Source organism: Dryobates pubescens, chromosome 22 (genome assembly GCF_014839835.1).
Source record: "Dryobates pubescens isolate bDryPub1 chromosome 22, bDryPub1.pri, whole genome shotgun sequence".
Classification (NCBI taxonomy): Eukaryota; Metazoa; Chordata; class Aves; order Piciformes; family Picidae; genus Dryobates; species Dryobates pubescens.
In genome coordinates this window covers 16419132-16436773 of record NC_071633.1, presented here as the reverse complement: position 1 = coordinate 16436773, position 17642 = coordinate 16419132, and the positions used below count along the sequence as shown (strand labels likewise).

At 45.2% G+C, this 17642-nt stretch overlaps 1 protein-coding gene across 1 annotated transcript in view; it reads left to right on the top strand.

Annotated features, from left to right (window-relative positions):
- KCNQ1 (potassium voltage-gated channel subfamily Q member 1) overlaps nucleotides 1–17642 on the top strand; it is a 348866-nt gene that overhangs the window by 61611 nt on the left and 269613 nt on the right. The window contains exon 3 of the mRNA XM_054171993.1: nucleotides 17223–17349. Within this exon, the coding sequence (XP_054027968.1) occupies nucleotides 17223–17349 (127 nt within the window). The remainder of the gene's footprint in view (nucleotides 1–17222; nucleotides 17350–17642) is intronic.

The following is a 17642-nucleotide window of genomic DNA, read 5'->3' as shown; positions in this document are numbered from 1 at the left end:
GCATTGCAATGGTGTGTAGTATATACAGAGTATGAGTGTCTGCATATCTCAGATGGAAAAGTAAACGGGTCAGAGTGTGTCATCTGATGTGTATTTATAGCTCACTGACATCAGCAGGAGCCACTTACATCTGAAGGCAAAGTCAGCTTTTGTGAGCTGTGGAAACCAGCATGACTTAAGCAAGAGGAGCACAGGCTGCTGCATCTCATGCATTTAAGTGACCATCACTTGTGTCTGTCTGAACATACACCCTGCTTGCATTATGTGCCTAACCTCCTGTCAGGTATAAATGTGGTGACAAGCTGTACCTCTCTGTAGTTGTTTGAAAGTTACAAACAGCCATGACTGAGTAGTTGAAGGATGTTGAATTAAACATGCTTGAATTAATAGGGTAATGATTGGTGCTGCTCAGAGCTATAAAATAAACTCCAGCTAGAGCTCTGTGCTGTGCAGCAACCAGAGAGAGCCATGGGGCTGCTGGAAGTGCTCTGAAACGACTCAACTTTGTTGTTAAGTGAGAGAGATAATCCTAAGAAAGCCCTCTCCGTAGGCTCCCTGTGCAGTTAACGTTTTAAACCCCCCTTTGGCTTGTTGTTATGACTTCAAAGATACTCCAAAGCCTTTGTTAAATTGATCATTAACTCTGCAATGTTGTAATTAGACATTTGAACTTGGCTGCATTCAAAAAGAAAACAGAAGAATGAAAATCCTAACCGGTGGTGTTTCTCTGCAGCTCATCGGCATGGTCAGAGGAAGATTAAAGTTCCACAGGAGCTAAAAAGCAATGGGAATTGAAGGCATTAACCAGCTTTGCAGGAAGGATGGGGTAGCCATTAATCCACGAGGTTGTTCTTTGAAATGATGAAGCAAAACTAATGTCAGGAACCCTGAAATTTGGGTTACTGCTGGAGCTTTAGATTTAAGCTCGTAAAATCATTTAGATGGGAATGCTGGGCTAGAAGCCTGAACTGGGGAAGCCTTAAGTTTCCAGCCCAGCAATGGAACATGCTACCTGAAGCAGTCGTGTGCAGCCACTGGCCTGTTAAGTGGTCTGCAGCACCAACGAGGAAGCGCCGTGCAGCAGCTTTAAACAGCAGCCACGAGCCCGAGCAGCAGCTAAGGTTGAGGGCTGGACGCTGTGCTTAAAGTTTATGAGGGCCAGGGCTGGGAGAAGCTCAGCCCTACGTCTCCCACTTACTTTCTGCAGTCTCTCCTGATGGAGTACGAGTCGAGACAACAGCTGGTAGCTACTATACGCCCGGCTGCATAGTGGATGGGAAAACCCATCTCCATAGTAACAGAGAAGGCATCGCATGTGCTGCTCCTGCTCGATCTGGGAGTAGCTGGCTGAAGACATCTGGTCAGTGTAGCCAATTCTCAGGGGAAATTAGCTCATTTCATCTGATAGTAACCACAGAAACTTGTGGCTTGGTTTAATAGTGTGATGCTGGATGTGAGATAGAAGTGACTGGTTCAGCAGTTTCGAGAGTCAGAGATTATCTGAGTCCTTTTAGATAAATATTTTGTTAAGGAAGGTTATTGCTTGCACTCCTTCCCCTACCCCATGCTCTTCCCCATGGTGATGTTTTTAATACAATGGTGATTATTCAGTGTGGGGTGGGTTTTAGGAATTTAAAGGCAGTTTTCTCTCTGTAAATATTTATTTCTTTTGCTTACATGAGCTCTTTTTATTATACAGTGAAGCCTCCAAGCCTTTCATCTTAGCGGAGCTCAAGCTAGTGTGAGATACGGTCTGCGTTAACATACTATGGCTTGCGCTCCAGAAAGCTCACTCCCCACCCCCCCAAACCTTGACTCCATTAACTCTTAACTGTTTTCCAGAGAAATATTCTGAGCAGCTCACATGGGCTACAAATAACCTCCTGATAACTGGTGAATATGTGTAAAAGCCTTGAGCTGTTTTACCAGCAATGAAATCAGCTGCAGATCCTCTCGCTGTGTGTAATACAGGAAAGCTGCTAACTGATTTATTTTTGCCTTTAAAGTTATTTTTGCAGAACAGATTTGCATCCAATACACAGAGCCTGTGCAGAGGCTTTGGTGTTTGGGTGTGCTGCTGTTTGGGATTTTTTTTCCCCTGTTGATCATAAAATGTCTTGGCTCACACTGTCCTGTGTGACACTCAGGAAATTTGGAGGAAATCAAAGGATGAAAGCTTTTTGTTCCCTCTTGCACCTGAGCACAGCACTGTGCTTTTCATTTGCCAACAACTGAAAGTAGCTGGCAGTGGCTTTTCTGTAAGTGTAATGCATGCAGAAAAGAGTTTTCAGAGACGCCTGAGAGCAATACCCTAAACATGTGGGGCACAAATAAATGCTCACACACTATGCACACAAATGCTCACACCTACTCCTGCTTGTAACTCAGGGGGTCGTTGTGCCCATCATGAACTAGGAAATGAGAATGCATCAGCCTGAAGCTCTTGTCTTCCTTTATGGAAGCCCAGTAGATGTGTCAGTCTTTGAGCAGTGTTTTTTTCACCCCCCTCTTTGTTTCAGCGTGTGTGGTTGAATGAGAGAAGTGTGTCTCTGCTGGACAACAGAGCAAATGATTATACAGGGAATAAGAGCTGCTGGCTGCTGTAGTTCTTCAGAATGATCAGGGGAATCTAAAGGTCTTCACTGAAATCTGAGAAATGCTTATAATAAACAAAGGGGCTGGAGCTTCCTAAAGCGAGGCAGGCAAGTGCAGCAGATGTTTGAGGGCCCCAGGTGGGTTACATGGATGTTAATAAACCAGATGAGCTGAAATCAGTTAATGAAAGAACTTTAATCAATCTGAGTTGATTTTTCAAGAAGTGCCTGCATGATTAATGCATGATTCCTTATTGAATGGAGGCTCATTGGTTTGCTTTCTCTGCTGAGCTCATGCTCTGATGAAGCAGGAGTTGCATCTGTCTCTGGAGTTAGATCGCTGGAACAAGGTGACATAATCCCATTCCCCCCCCATCCCCCAAATGTTTGTTTCCTACCTGGAAACAGTCACATGTTAAAAAGCACCTTGGGCGAGTGGGGGGTGGTAGAGATGGCAGGGGAAGAAGTCTTTCCCATTGCATTCTTCCTGCTGAGTTTCATGGCAAGTGAAGTGTCCATGGAACTGGAAAATAAACCTCTTGGTTTGGTAGTTTTAAAGTAAAAATCTCTGTCTGGAAGGCAAATGATATTACAGTGGAAAGACTTAGGATGCTAGGGGGCTTGGGGAGTCCTGAGGTGGGTGGTTCTCTGCCTTTCTAGTTGTTTGGGGATTTTTGCTTGTTTGTCTTCATGAAGCCAAGTGGCTTTGGTTGAAATTTGCAGTGAGTTTTCCTGAAGCTGGATGTTGATAAAAAATGTAGAGGCTTTGCAGTGAGTGGGATCATGAGGGTGCAATCTTTTCTCTCAGGGTATAGAGAGGGTGTTTCTTTCTTGCCAGCTGCTTTATTTTCACACTGCTTTCAGGAAGTTTAAATCTCCTCAGAGAGGCCTGACCTTCTGATCTGTCCAGATGAACTAGGGGATTGAGAGGGGAAACTGGAGGCAGACAAGGTAATCACATGGACCTCTTCAGGGAGACCAGCCCCAAAACAGAGGCCCTCTCATATACCTTTCTTTCAAGTGAGAACCCATAGTAAATTTCCTCTACTGTTTATACCATTGCTCCAGGCTGAGAATGGTTTGTTGGGCAACAATGCAGTTGTTCTAGGCTTTTTTTCCCCCCCAGCTTTTAGCTGTCTAAAAGTTAGGTTAGGTAGTATGAGCTTTATCACATAGGCTTTCCCTCCATGGAAAAGGATAGGTCCTCCATGGAAAAGGATAGGTCCTCCATGGAAAAGGATAGGTCCTCCATGGAAAAGGATAGGTCCTCCATGGAAAAGGATAGGTCCTCCATGGAAAAGGATAGGTCCTCCATGGAAAAGGATAGGTCCTCCATGGAAAAGGATAGGTCCTCCATGGAAAAGGATAGGTCCTCCATGGAAAAGGATAGGTCCTCCATGGAAAAGGATAGGTCCTCCTGAAAGCATAGCTTATAAAATCTTGAGGTGCCTGGGACACTTCTGGGCTAGACAAGAAACTGGGAGAGAGGCCAGGGGAGGCTCTGAAGATGCTGAGGGGCCTGGAGCAGAAAAGGCTGAGAGACCTGGGGCTGTTGAGCCTGGAGAACAGCCTGAGAGGGGATCTGCTCAATGTTCAGCAAGAGCAAAAGGGTGGGGGGCAAGAGGATGGGGCCAGACTCTTTTCAGTGCTGCCCTCAATATATGTAGTGTGAAGGTCTAATCTGCCCTTTTCAACAGATGGGTTCCACTGTGCTTGTTTGTTACAAATTGCAGCTTCCTTTTAAGGGTCAGCCTTGGATGGGAATATTCCAAGATACAGGGATCTGCAGTGGAAGAGGTGTCAGAAAACAGCTCTGTGTTATGTAGCATGGGCAGCCTAGTGTTAAAGCCCCAAACTCAAGTCTGATCCTGTGATCCAGATGAAACAAAATGTCAGTACTACTCTTCCTGCCAAAACTCTGAATAGCTTCTTTTATCGTTGAGTCCTGGGATGGGGTTGGCTCCCAGGCAGTGTTGCACAATGTACTGAGCAGCACTGAGAGGTACAACCTGAGCAAAAGAGGAGCTTCTCAGCTCTCTGAGAGGAATGAATTCTTCAGTGGGGTTCCTTTGAGCCTGAATTCTGACTGACTTATCTTTGTGTTTATTTTAACAGTAAAACAACTTGAAGGCTGAAAAAAAAAACCAAGCCCAAAACACCAACCCTGCTTTTCTTGCTTTAAAGAGTAGAAAGAGCCACAGAACATGAAGTGAAGTTAAAAGGAACTCCTTGAATTTTGTTAAGGATTCCAAAAGTAGTCTTTAATAGTTGCCAAAGCTAATGTGGCTGGAATTTCCACTGAAAACATCAGTGCAGTAGCCAGTTAGTACACAAATACTTCTAGTTTGCAATAGATTTTCAGTGGGGTTTTGATTGGTTTGTTTCTCCTCTCAAAGCTTCTTCACCCTGTTTGCTTATGTTAAAAATCATGTGTCCATGTTAAACACTCTGCTTAAGGTTGAAACAGTCAAAGGTGACTTCCATAACAGTAACAGGAATCCTCTGGTGGTAATTAGTTGATGCGGTGCTGAGAACTGATGGCTTATTCTACAACCACCACTGTTTACTCTCTTTTTAAACATAAAGAGCAATCAAAATGGTTGAAGAGATATTCCCCTCCCCAGCCTGCAAATAATTCACAGTGTGCTTTTAAAAAATAGAGGTCTTCCTTGAGCCTTTTTCAGGGTGATTTAGCAGCTGAGATGAACACATTTCATCTCTTCATAGCACGAAATATTCATTGCTGTTACTCAAAAGGTGTGAAACCACAGATAGTATTACCAGAGGGTTTCTACCACTATTTTTTGGGTTTGGTTTGGGGTTGTGTTTTTTTTGAGCACCATAAAGCATGCTGCTTAAACAGGCACAAGGTTTAACAGCCTGCCACTTGGGACAAGTAATATGGCTCACGATAACAGAATTCTCTGCCGTAACATGCTAGAGGCAGCTTTCTGACGAGGAAAGCTTTATTGATGGACTTATTAAAACATGCATTCATGTCATCAGCTTTGGCATCCCAAGTGCAATGGCTTATAAATATTCAAATGCTCAGTTATGGGACGCAGCTGTACCTCACTTTCATGTCTAGTTTCCTTTGGCCACCGAGCTGATAAGGAAATGCACGTTGTACACAAAGCAGTCCCTTATGTGCTTTTCCCAGCATAATGTAATTGTTATTAATTGCACCCCGAGCAGTACAAGCCATGATACTTCTGTACAGTGTTAAATGTGCAATGTGTTAGGGAAAGGGGAAACAGGAGGTTGTCATTAAAGCCATTTTTAGCAGAGCTGGAAATAAGGCCCAGATCTAAGCGCACCCACTTGCTCCATCCGCTGAGAAGGGACTCAGCAAATGCATGAGTTCAGTTTTGCTGCCTTGCTCCCTTTCTCAGACAAGGGCAGGTCTCTAGCCCATGTTTCCACATTGTAGACACCTTTACTAATGCTTTAAGGAAACTGGAGAACTATCCAAACTGAGCTTTCTCTTCTGTGAGATCTGTAAGGTTGGCCAAAACCTTTGACACGTGATTAGTTTGAGAGATCTTGGCCACCAGAGATGATGTTTCTGTTGCAAAACCGTTGAAGAAGGATGTAAGCCAAGCTCTTTACATGCGTGTAAAGAGGGGCCTGGAATACAGGGAGAGAGGCTGAGGGAGCTGGGCTGGTTTAGCCTGGAGAAGAGGAGGCTCAGGGAGACCTCATTTCTGTCTACAATGACCTGAAGGGAGGTTGTAGCCAGGTGGGGGTTGGTCTGTTCTCCCAGGCAACCAGCAACAAAATGAGGGGACACAGTCTCAAGCTGTGCCAGGGGAGGTTCAGGCTGGATATTAGGAAGTAGTTCTTCACAGAGAGAGTGATTTGCCATTGGAATGGGCTGCCTAGGCAGGTGGTGGAGTCGCCATCCTTGGAGATCCTCAGGAAAAGCCTGGATGAGGCACTTAGTGCTATGGTCTAGTTGATTGGATTGGGCTGGGTGATAGGTTGGACTGGATGATCTTGGAGGTCTATTCCAATCTGGTTGATTCTATGAGTCTATAATCCATGTGTCAGGATTTGGTTATTGTGCATCAGGACTCTATTTTCCTTTCCCTTAGCCCCTGATAAGAACCCCATGCATCACCAGGAAGTATAGCTCACTGAAAGAGCAGATATGCCACAAGCTTCAAAAAAAGGAGCTCAATAGTGACACAATAATATGAACTCCTGCTTCTCTGCTACCAGTTTGATATTCTGATACGTTAATGCATTTAAAATACATAACCACTGCTGTGGTTGTGCTAATAACATCTGTTTTAAAGTGAAATCCACATCTGCCCTGCTTTGCCCAATATTTCAGCACAGAAAAGGCTCATCTGTCTCTAAACCATGATCCTTGTGCCCCTTCCTTTAGAATGGAATAGAATTAACCAGGTTGGAAAAGACCTTTGAGATCATTGAGTCCAACCTGTCATCCAGCACTATCTTATCAACTACACCATGTCACCAAGTGCCTCATCCAGTCTCTTCCTAAACACCTCCAGGGATGGTGACTCCACCACCTCCCTGGGCAGCACATTCCAATGGCCATTCCTCACAGGGCTGTGCTCCAGACCCCTCCCCAGCTTTGTTACCCTTCTCTGGACACCTTCCAGCAGCTCAATATTTTTCCTAAACTGAGGAGCCCAGAACTGGACACAGGACTCAAGGTGTGGCCTGACTAGTGCTGAGTACAGGGCAGAATGGCTTCCCTGCTCCTGCTGGCCACACTATTCCTGATCCAGGCCAGGATGCCATTGGCCTTCTTGGCTACCTGGGCACACTGCTGGCTCATGTTGAGCACCCTTTAAGGTACAAATGTTTTGGGTTTGTATTTTTTTCCTTTTCAAGAACCACTCCCCAGAGAGGATTCTTCTGCTTGGGTGGCTTTTTGCTTGCTCCACCAGCTGCCTGCTAGCCTGCATACTCCTGCAGAACCTTCAGTTTATTCTTGACATGTCCTGGGCACTCCTTTTCCAATGAGTTTTGGAGCACAGTGGTGCTGAATTCTGCCAAGTATCAGTTTGGATTGTATTTATTTCATTTTATTTTTCAGTTTTAAATTAATTCCATCTAATGCCTGTTAGTTTCCTGAGGTATTTGATGTCTTGAAGCTCAGACCAGCTGCCACTGAGAAGGCCATGGCTTTTTTTTTTTAGGGCTATTTTTTCTTCCAGCAATGAATAGTGCACTTGTCCTTTATTTGTGAAGGGAGCAGGGGAAAGGTGATAGGGAGGGAAGGGAGTTTTACAGAGCTGGAGTTCTCCTTTCCTAACTTTTGAATTCTGCAAAGAGCTGCCTCTGTTGCACCATTTATTTATGTTGGACCCCAAACAGATAGAAACATGAATCCAAGTTAAAAAAAAAATACAAGTCTTTTCACATAGCAGTAGCTTGGTTAATGGGGTATGCAACTTCAGAGAGATCTGGCTTATATCTTCAGCTTGCAAAGGTGAGTTCAGTTTGGTCCTTTTGGAACCCTATCAAAGCTCTAGGGAGAGTTTGCACGGAGTTAATTGTGCGCTTTGGTTGGGTATAAACTAACTTCCCTTTTTGGCGCGCTCCAATCCTGATGCGCTGAACGATCACCGCAACTGGGCAGCGCTCCCTGAGTGGAAGGGGTGCAGGAAATGGGCAACCAGGAGGACACCCCCCGCTTTCGGTGTGTGGAATGTGTTTGTCATTCAGCTGAGAACGCTGCCTTTGTTGCCTTCTGTTGGGTTTATTTTGCGTGTCACATAATTCTTCTCCTCCACCGCAAATTTTTGGAGGCAAACTGTAAAATGCTGACTGAATGGGCTGTGTGCATATGGCATCTGAGAAGGGTTTTATTAGCTTCAGCTAGCACATGTGTTTTCCTGTGAGGAGCATTAAGTGCCTGGACTGCAGGTTTAGTGTGTGCCTGTTTTTGCAGCTGTGTGGAAGAGCATGATGTGTATTCCCTGGAGCGGGCCCAGGAGAGAGCTCAAGTATGTGGAGGCAAAAGCAGGTTGTGTTTATGGGAATGTCAAGCAGAAATATGACACTTGAGCTCTTATCAGTGCTGAGCCCCATTGCTGTAACTGAGGGGTGGTTGCCCAGGTGTGTGAAAGGACTCCCCACAGCTAACCAGGGGTTTGTTTCAGGAGCTGATGCCTCTGTCCTGCCAGGCTGGGGGGAAAAAAATGAACATTTTTGTTTTCCCTTTCTTAGCTGGAGCTGGTTGAAACCAGCATTTGTCCATCTGAAATTTAGTTCTTGTCCAACTGTTGCTGAAGAGCATGGCCTTTGCTCAGGCCAGGAGTACGGGTTTTGGAGAGTAAGTTTTGAACACGTGGTGCTCCTAGAGAAAGAGGACATTAAGGTAATAATGGAATCACTTAGGTTGGAAAAGACCTTTAAGATCATGGAGTCCAACCATTACCGAACTCTGCCAAGGCTGGTGCTAAACCACATCCCCCAGCACCACATCTCAAGCTGCACCAGGGGAAGCTTAGACTCAAGGTGAGGAAAAAGCTCTTCCAAGAAAGAGTAATTGGCCATTGGAATGTGCTGCCCAGGGAGGTGGTGGAGTCACCATCCCTGGAGGTGTTCAGAAAAGGCTTGGATGTGGCACTCGAAGCCATGGTTTAGTTGTCAGGAGGTGTTAGGTATTAGGTAATAGGTTGGACTGGATATCTCTGAGGTCTTTTCCAACCTTACTGATTCCATGATTCTATGACTCTATATCTGCATCTTTTAAACATCTCCAGCTGTTGGTGGCATCTCACTTCAGTGGGAATATCTCACTTGTAGAACATGCTTCCCATCCCAGACAGGATCCCATAAAGCCAAAGACCACACAGAGGAGATGGAAAGGTAGAGCTGAGAACCCTGAAGCAAGGCTGTCCAGCACACAGCACCATTTTGTAACTCTTTTCATGGAGCGGGGAGGGAAGGACTAGTTGGGGATGCCTTGCCTACACAAGAGAGGTCAGGGGGTAGACCTTTGTCAGAAAGAGTTCCTCCTCACATACTCTGTACCTGCTTTTGCAGGAGCAAGTTGTTGAAACAGCTCATAATAGCTCACTGTTAGCTGTGGAGCAAAGGGAAGATTCATGAACTGCTCAGGGGCAGGACAGGGTGGATATGAAGTAGCTTTTATGAAAATGAGTGAGGGAGATTAATAAAAAGCATGCAACAAGACATTTGACAGGAGAAAAACAGTCAGATCAGAGCAAGCAGCCACTGTGTAAACAGTGTTAATATAAAAAGTGCTGTGTAACATAGAAGTACAAACTACTTGGCTTAGAGTGGCTCTTTCAAGAGTCTGTAGCAGTTCCTTTCTACTCCTATTAGCATGTGGTAAGTACTAATGAATGAGCTTGCGTCTCTGTGAGCTGTGTATGTGTGTGCTTCATCTTAAGGAGGTGAATAGTTCTTCTGAATTCAGTGAGGTATAGAATCAAACATATGCTGCCCTAGGAAGAAGGCAGAGCATTTATCACCTTGAAGGAGACGGTCCTGTACTACGAATTTCTTGAGGCTTTTATGAAGCCCTGAATAAGAGAGTCATGAAATAAACAGAAAGGAGTGGGGGTTTCTAATGTTGGGGTTTTTTTTGTGCCAGTGTTAGCATGTTGATACTTCTTTTCTCTTGCCAAATACTTTGGGTTTGAAGTCTAGTTCTTGAGCATACTTTGGGGTGGGGGAGCACTCCACACTGAACCAAATATCATAGACCAACTGTGCAAGGCCAGCTTAATTTCCTTCTGTGAATTCCTGGTGGATATCAGCAGCAGCTGAGTTCACAGGCTAAAGATGGCTGTGTTATGAAGAGCCCTGTGCAGGGGTGGTGGTGTGAAGAGCTGTTCCAACTGAGCTGTGCTCTGAGGCCATGCCTTCACGTGCAAAGTCGCACCACTGACATCAGAGAGCTTTTGTACTTGGTGGAAAGATTTCAGCCGCCTGCTTTTGGGTTTGGCTGAAACCTCAAGTGAGAAGAGAGCTTAGGAAATCAGTTAAAGGCTTTTTAAATGCACCTAAGGGAGTTAGGTGCCGGAGTTCTTATTGAAATTCAATAGGATTTAGTTGCTTTGGAGCCTTTGTACAATCTCAACCTAAAATTGGGGGCCTGCAGTATTCTTTATGGGTCCCAGAACTATTGTGCTGCGCTCCCAGCACAGATTAAGGGAAAACAGAAAAGCTTTGGCACAATCAGTTGTTCTAACTCTGCCTCCTCCCAAGTGCCCGTTTTGGGTGGGTTGGTTGGTTTGTTTTTTTAGAACCTGAGCACTTAGTAAATATTATTTCATCTCAATAATAAAAAATAATAACAATTAAGTGGCTTTAATGATGTGCAGTCATTTCTTAGGACTAATTATGGGACTCCCAAAGTAGCAAAGTGAGCCCAGTACCCCGGGGTTTGTTTTCTGTTGCCTGTGTAATATTTTGGTGCCAAAGATGCTAGGTGAAGAGTTCTAGCAAATGATCCTCGTGGAAAGGAAGGAACATCCAGTGTTCTGGCCTTAAACATTTTAACCCCCCCACCCCCCCCCCGACCATTATTGGTTTTCACTTGAGATAAGGCAATGTGCAAGATCTTTGGAAGCAAGGAGATTAAGTACAGGGAGAAAAAATCCTCAGTCCCTAAATAGTCCTTTTGGCACTTGCTGTTGCTCAGTGTTTATATATATGAAACCCCATTTATCTTTTTATTTTTGATCTGTACTTCATCAAGTTGAGGTTTTTACTTTATTGAGCTGGCTGTCTTTGTCTGTTTGCCTGGGCCATCTGATTTTGCTGTTCTGTGTCTCTTAGAAAGCACAGTAGAGCTTTCAGGAAAAAATCCTGCCTTTCTCAAGGGAACAAAGAGGGGCCTCTCTATACAAAGTGAGTGAGATTAGAAGAAACAGTTGCCTTCACTGGTGGTGATTTGCATACCCTGCTCGGGCTGCACACAAGTGCTGTCTGAAGCGTTTTGCCAGCCCTGATGTGTCAGGTGAACAGTGTGCTGTGAATGGGCTCTGGCTCTCTTTGAACTAACACACAGCCTGCAGTGGTTTGGTTTTTGCATGCCAGCCTTCCCCGAGTGTAAACACAACCTATTGCTCTACGTGAGAGACGCATTCCTGCATTTTCTGGGACCTTTTTGTGGCTATAGAGGATGTGCTACATCCCTGCTTCTGAAGATGCTAAAACTGTTTCTCTGCTGCCCGGTTGAGCTCCAAAGCCCTTGGCCAACGGCAAGTGCCCCATTCATCACTTTGCATTAGCAACAGCAGATCTATTGTCCCCTCTCTTGGCTCCTTCAGAGACCTCCTTGTCACGACTTCTGAACAGAACTTTTGGCAGTGTCCTCGCTTTGCTCTTGCTGCCTGAAATTGTGAGGAGGTCACTGTTCCACTTTGCTGCTGGAGCTCTCTAGCAGAGCTCTTGCATTGCCTTGCCTTACAAAGAGGTGTGGGTGCAAGTGGTGCCACAGGAATCTGATAGCTGAGGTAATGCTGGCTGGCATGCAGTCCCCAGATAAGCTATGGGAGAGCTTATTTCCTTGTTTAAAGAAATCTGTGGGAACTTTATCATCCTCAAAGCTAGAATCTAAAAGAAGCCAGGTTTGAAAGACTTGTGGGAATAATGTGTTTGATCCCTCCAAGGAGGACAATTCAATAGAGCTGGTGATAGGGCAGAGATGGGTAGGTAGAACATGGGGATAGGAGGAAATTCTTGCAGTGCATGAATGTGTCCTTAAGAGGCTGTCCTAGTTTTGAGCCACAGGCTGCCCAGAACAAGAGGACAGAAAAGATATTTTATACCTTCCCAAGGAGCAAGAGAAAAATGCCTCACACTGGATTGGAAGCTTAAATGGAAATTCTGTTTACAAATCTACACAAAAGGTATTCAGCTAAGAGGAATGCATTCACAAGTCAAGCTCAGTTCTTCACCTGGGCCTACCACATGTAAAGCATGTTTTTTACCTCCTTTATGGTTATGACATTATTGGGGGGGAAAAAAAGCCTAGACTCAGAATAAAGGCATTCATCTTCATAGCACTTCTCAGATGACCTCATCTAGTCCTCCCACATCAAATGGCTTCATGAACTTCTGCAGTGCTCCATGATCAGTTACAGCTTTGAGGTCTACAGGCAGAGCCTCAGGCAACATATTCTCTAGACAGATGCTTTCTCAACCTTCAGACAATTTCTTTATCTATTAAATAGCTGGGGTTATGATGTCATGATCCATTCCATGTCAGGGTTTTGGTGTGGGTGTTTCTTTTCCCCAAGCTATTGATCTAATTGCTTAAAAGCACTTCCTTCAGCTAAGTTTAGGGACTCTGTCCTTCCTTTTGGAGTTGCTACTGCACTTTATCTCACAGTGTGAATGTCGGATGCCTCTTGGCATTGAACTGTAGCTCTTCCAATCCAGTGTGGGTGGAGCAGTAAAGGAAGGGCTTTTCAAGATGCATTTATTAGCAAAATAAACCAGATATTCATTTTGCCAATATACATTTCTGTGTATTTGTGTTCATAGATGTGACCCTCCAGTCACACAGATGAAGAAGTCTGATTCCTGCAATTCAGTCAACAGTCTTTCCCATAAGTAGCTTGTCCCTGACCTATTGATGGAAGGGGCCTTCTTTTTTTTTGGCTTAATGGTATCCCAGTGTTTGACAAGGTGATCGTTGAAGTGTCTGGAACTGGACTCATGGCAGGTCCAGTTCTTTGCTGTGACTCAAACCTAATACACAGCCCTTTCATTACAGCTCCTCTTTGAGCCCTTCTCTGTGTGTCCCTTGTGTGGGCTTAGTATGAAACTGTGATTAATCCCTGGGAACTGTGGAGGTCCAGGCTGCAAAGACAGACAGCCTGGATGTGCTTGTCAGGGGACTGTGGATCCTGCCTAAGTTGTATCAGACTGAACAGTTCCTTACACAGTGCAGGTCTGTCTGTATTTTTAACCATAAAACCTCTTGCACCGAGCTTTAATCCCACTCCCATGAGTGTTTTGCAGGCAGCTGTTTCCCTGTATTTTCATTTTTCCTTTGTTCTGAGTGTTGCTTCGTTTCTTACTTCATTTCTCTGTCCACTCAGCACTGTATTCTTCTGGTTTGCTATATCAGCTTCTCCAGGCCGTGTTTTAGTCCAGACGATTCATTGATGGGTGTTGGAAGGGACCTCTGGAAATCACTTAGTCCAGTGTGAGAAGCACAAATTTTACACAGCACAATTAGTAGGCAGGGGTTGAAGTGGCAGTTAGGAGGAACTATGGAAGAAGCAGTGGACCAAATGAATCTGTAGTGCAACTTGGATTTGCTCTTGGATTTTGCAAGCGTGAGGCATTGCTGCTTTCTGCCAGGGCAACTCCTATTCAGAGGAATTAGCCCTAATTACCACCAGCAGAAACGAACTGCTGGCATCCTCCTAGTTAATGTAAAGCTTCGAGTTAAGCTGTGAGTTGGGCAAAATACAGGCAATATTTTAGTAGCTCAGGAAGGTATTATTTTCTAATGTGTTTTTTTTCCCCTGCTGTCTGCAGATTTCTGGCCATGATGCAAGCACGAACTGACAGAAATCCATCAACCTCCCCACCCCCAGGAGCCTGCTTATTAGCCTTATGCAACACAAGATATTAAACCCACTTTTGTCTGTCACATAGCCACGGGCAGGGGAGGGGGAATTTGCCAGTTGCTAATGGATACCTGGAGTTTTTGTGTATGACCATGAAGAACAGCTTGTGCACTTTCACCCCCGATGTTGCCTGAATAACTTGGGTCTCATTTAGGTCAATAAGCCTTTATCAAAACGTCAGGAGTGAAAAATGTGTCTTGGTGTAAGCCGACTGGTCGTTCCCTCCAGTCACCGGAGTCTATAGGACAATCAATGTTCTCTAAGCTTGTCTGCATGTCACGCAAAGCGCCGGGTGACAGTAACCATTGACTGCGTGTCTGTCGCATTGTCTTTGGGACAGCCCCCATTTGCATACTTGCCAGTGTGCCTGTTACCCATTGACCCACGGAGGGCCTCAAAACCCCGGCGCGCGGCCCCCATGCAAATGCTCCCTGCGCAGACTGCGCGCCGCGGTAAAGCACCATCCTGCCTCTCGCCCCACCTTCGTGCCGTAAAACCAACCCCAGGGCTGGGTCAGAGGGCTGTTTGTGCCTTCACAGAATCAACAAGGTTGGAAAAGACCTCAAAGATCATCAAGTCCAACCTGTCACCCCAGACCTCGTGGCTACTAGACCATGGCACCACATCCAATCCCCTCTTGAACACCTCCAGGGACGGTGACTCCACCACCTCCCTGGGCAGCACATTCCAATGGCTAACAACTCTCTCTGGGAAGAACTTTCTCCTCACCTCCAGCCTAAACTTCCCTTGGTGCAGCTTGAGAGTGTGTTCTCTCATTCTGGTGCTGGGTGCCTGGGAGAAGAGACCAACGCCCTCCTGGCTACAACCTCTCTTCAGGTAGTTGTGGAGAGCAATAAGGTTTCCCTTGAGCCTCCTCTTCTCCAGGCTGAACACCCCATCTCCCTCAGCCTCTCCTCACAGGGCTGTGCTCAAGGCCTCTCCCCAGCCTTGTTGCCCTTCTCTGGACATGTTCAAGAGTCTCAGTGTCCTTCATCCTGCTACAACATATGTACCATATCCATAGGCTGGATGTTAGGAAGAAATTCTTCCCAGAAAGAGAGACTGGCCATTGAAATGTGCTGCCCAGGGAGGTGGTGGAGTCACCATCATTGGAAGTGTTTAAAAAGAGCTTGGATTAGGCACTCAGGGCCATGGTTTAGTTGATTAGATGGTGCTGGGTGATAGGTTGGACTTGATGATCTCAAAGGTCTTTTCCAACCTGGTTAATTCTGTGTTCTGTACCAGGCTTGCCAGAGTTAGATAATAGCTCCTTCTCTTAACCTCTGTTATCCTATGTAAGCTTGATACCTGTTGATTGGTTTTTGTGCTTTACAGTTTCCCTATGCAATGTGTTGTAGGCTTCCAATTGCAAGCCACTGTTCCCATTACAGTTAGTAGATTTTGCTGTTGTCTCTAGTAGAGAGTGTGACCAGATACTGATTGAGTTGGCCAGTAAGGAAGTGTTGGAGCTCCCTGAAACTTGAGGGAACTATGCTGAGAACACCATGCTCAGCTGACCTGCAGAAAATCAAGGTTTATCTGCACATTGACCAAATTCCAATTACAACATAATTGTGCCTCTGTGCAATCGACAGCAGTCATAGGGTCATAGAATAATTTGGGTTGGCAAGGAGCTTAAAGATTATCTAATTCCAACCTCTCTATTATGGACAGGTACACCCCCTATTAGACCAAGTTGCTCAAGGTCCCATCCAACCTAGCTCTGAAGGCTTGGAGCCTTCTTTGTGCAACCAGTTCCAGTGCCTCACCACACCTGTGGGGAAGAATTTCTTCATACTGCCTAGTCTCAAACAAATTTCTTCCAGTTTGAAGCTATTACCCTCTGTCCTGTTGCTCCATGCTTTTGTCAGAAGTCCCTCTCCAGCTCTCCTGAGCCCCCTTCAAATACTGGAAGGCTGCTTTAAAGTCTCCCTGGAGCCTTCTCTTCTCTGTAGATAGGTGGTTTTGGCACTTCATTGTAGGCACTTCCACAGTCATACCCCAGCACAGATCTGTGGTTAATGCCCAGCTTGATCCCAGCAGCACTTGGGGTGGAGCCCTCTGTTTCTGCTGAAGGTTCTAGCTGGTGACAAGAGGATGGGAAAGGCCTATTGGAGATGTGACTTGTTTGCAGGGCAGCTGGAGACTGGCACACTGGTACTGGCTACTAGGAATCTTTTTCTGAACCCCTGGGAGATTAAAGGAAGACTCTAAGAGTATAAATGAGTGGGAGGTTAAGCTGGAATGTGAAGCACACCTCTTCCCAAAATGAAATACACCAGCTCATCTTCTGAACACAGCCTCTGCTTGTTTTCTTTGGCTCCATCAGGAAACCTTTTGTTTGAATTAACCCAAGTGAATTGCACAGAATGGTTTTCAGTTTTAGGACGTGTAGACAAGCCAAACTGCCTGCAATTAAAGCCTTTAAACATGCTCTTAATCTCCTCTCTCTTCGTTCTTACAGATTTTTCTGTGTTACTTTAAATTTCTTTCTGTGCTACTTTAGGTTTTTCTGTGTTACTTCAGATTTTTTTGCTGTGTTACTTTAGGTTTCTCTGAGTTACTTTAGGTTTTTGCTGTGTTACTTTAGGTTTCTCTGTGTTACTTTAGATTTTTCTGTGCCACTTTAGATTTTTTTTTTGTGCCAGGGGAAGTTTAGGCTGGAGGGGAGGAGAAAGTTCTTCAGTTCTTCACTGAGAGAGTCATTTGCCATTGGAATGTGCTGCCCAGGGAGGTGGTGGAGTCGCCATCCCTGAAGGTGTTCAAGAGGGGATTGGACGTGGCACTTGGAGCCATGGTTTAGTCATGAGGTCTGTAGTGACAGGTTGGACTTGATGATCTTTGAGGTCTCTTCCAACCTTGGGGATTCTGTGCTACTTTAGATCATTTTGGGATAGTTGACGTTTGTTGGCGCCTTCTGGATTTTGTGTTTTATTTTGGTGCTCCCTATTGCATTCTGGAAAAAAAATAAAGAGGAAAGACACAGAGCTGAGGACTAACCTGGTTCCCTGTCTGTTTCCTTTAGGAAATTGTCTTAGTGGTGTTCTTTGGGACAGAATATGTGGTTCGCTTGTGGTCAGCAGGATGCCGCAGTAAATACGTTGGGATATGGGGAAGGCTTCGTTTCGCTAGGAAGCCTATTTCCATCATTGGTGAGTATGCACAGCTCACAGAGGGGATGTAAACAATGAGTAAAACTTGTCCTTGAAAGCTTTGAGAAGTGGAATTTATGCCATAGTCGAAGCCAAGTTAGAGCAAGAGCTCTTGTCATCAGCTAACGTTAATGGAGATCTGAATTTCCTTTCAGGAATCCATGGCACTGTCACTTGAGAACAAATGTAGCCTGGTTTGTTTTTCCAGAAGAGCTGAGTGTTTTCTTTTCACAAGTGATCTGAAACCTTGCCAGAAATAAGTCTTGGCTATACTTTTGTCTCCTGTGACCTCA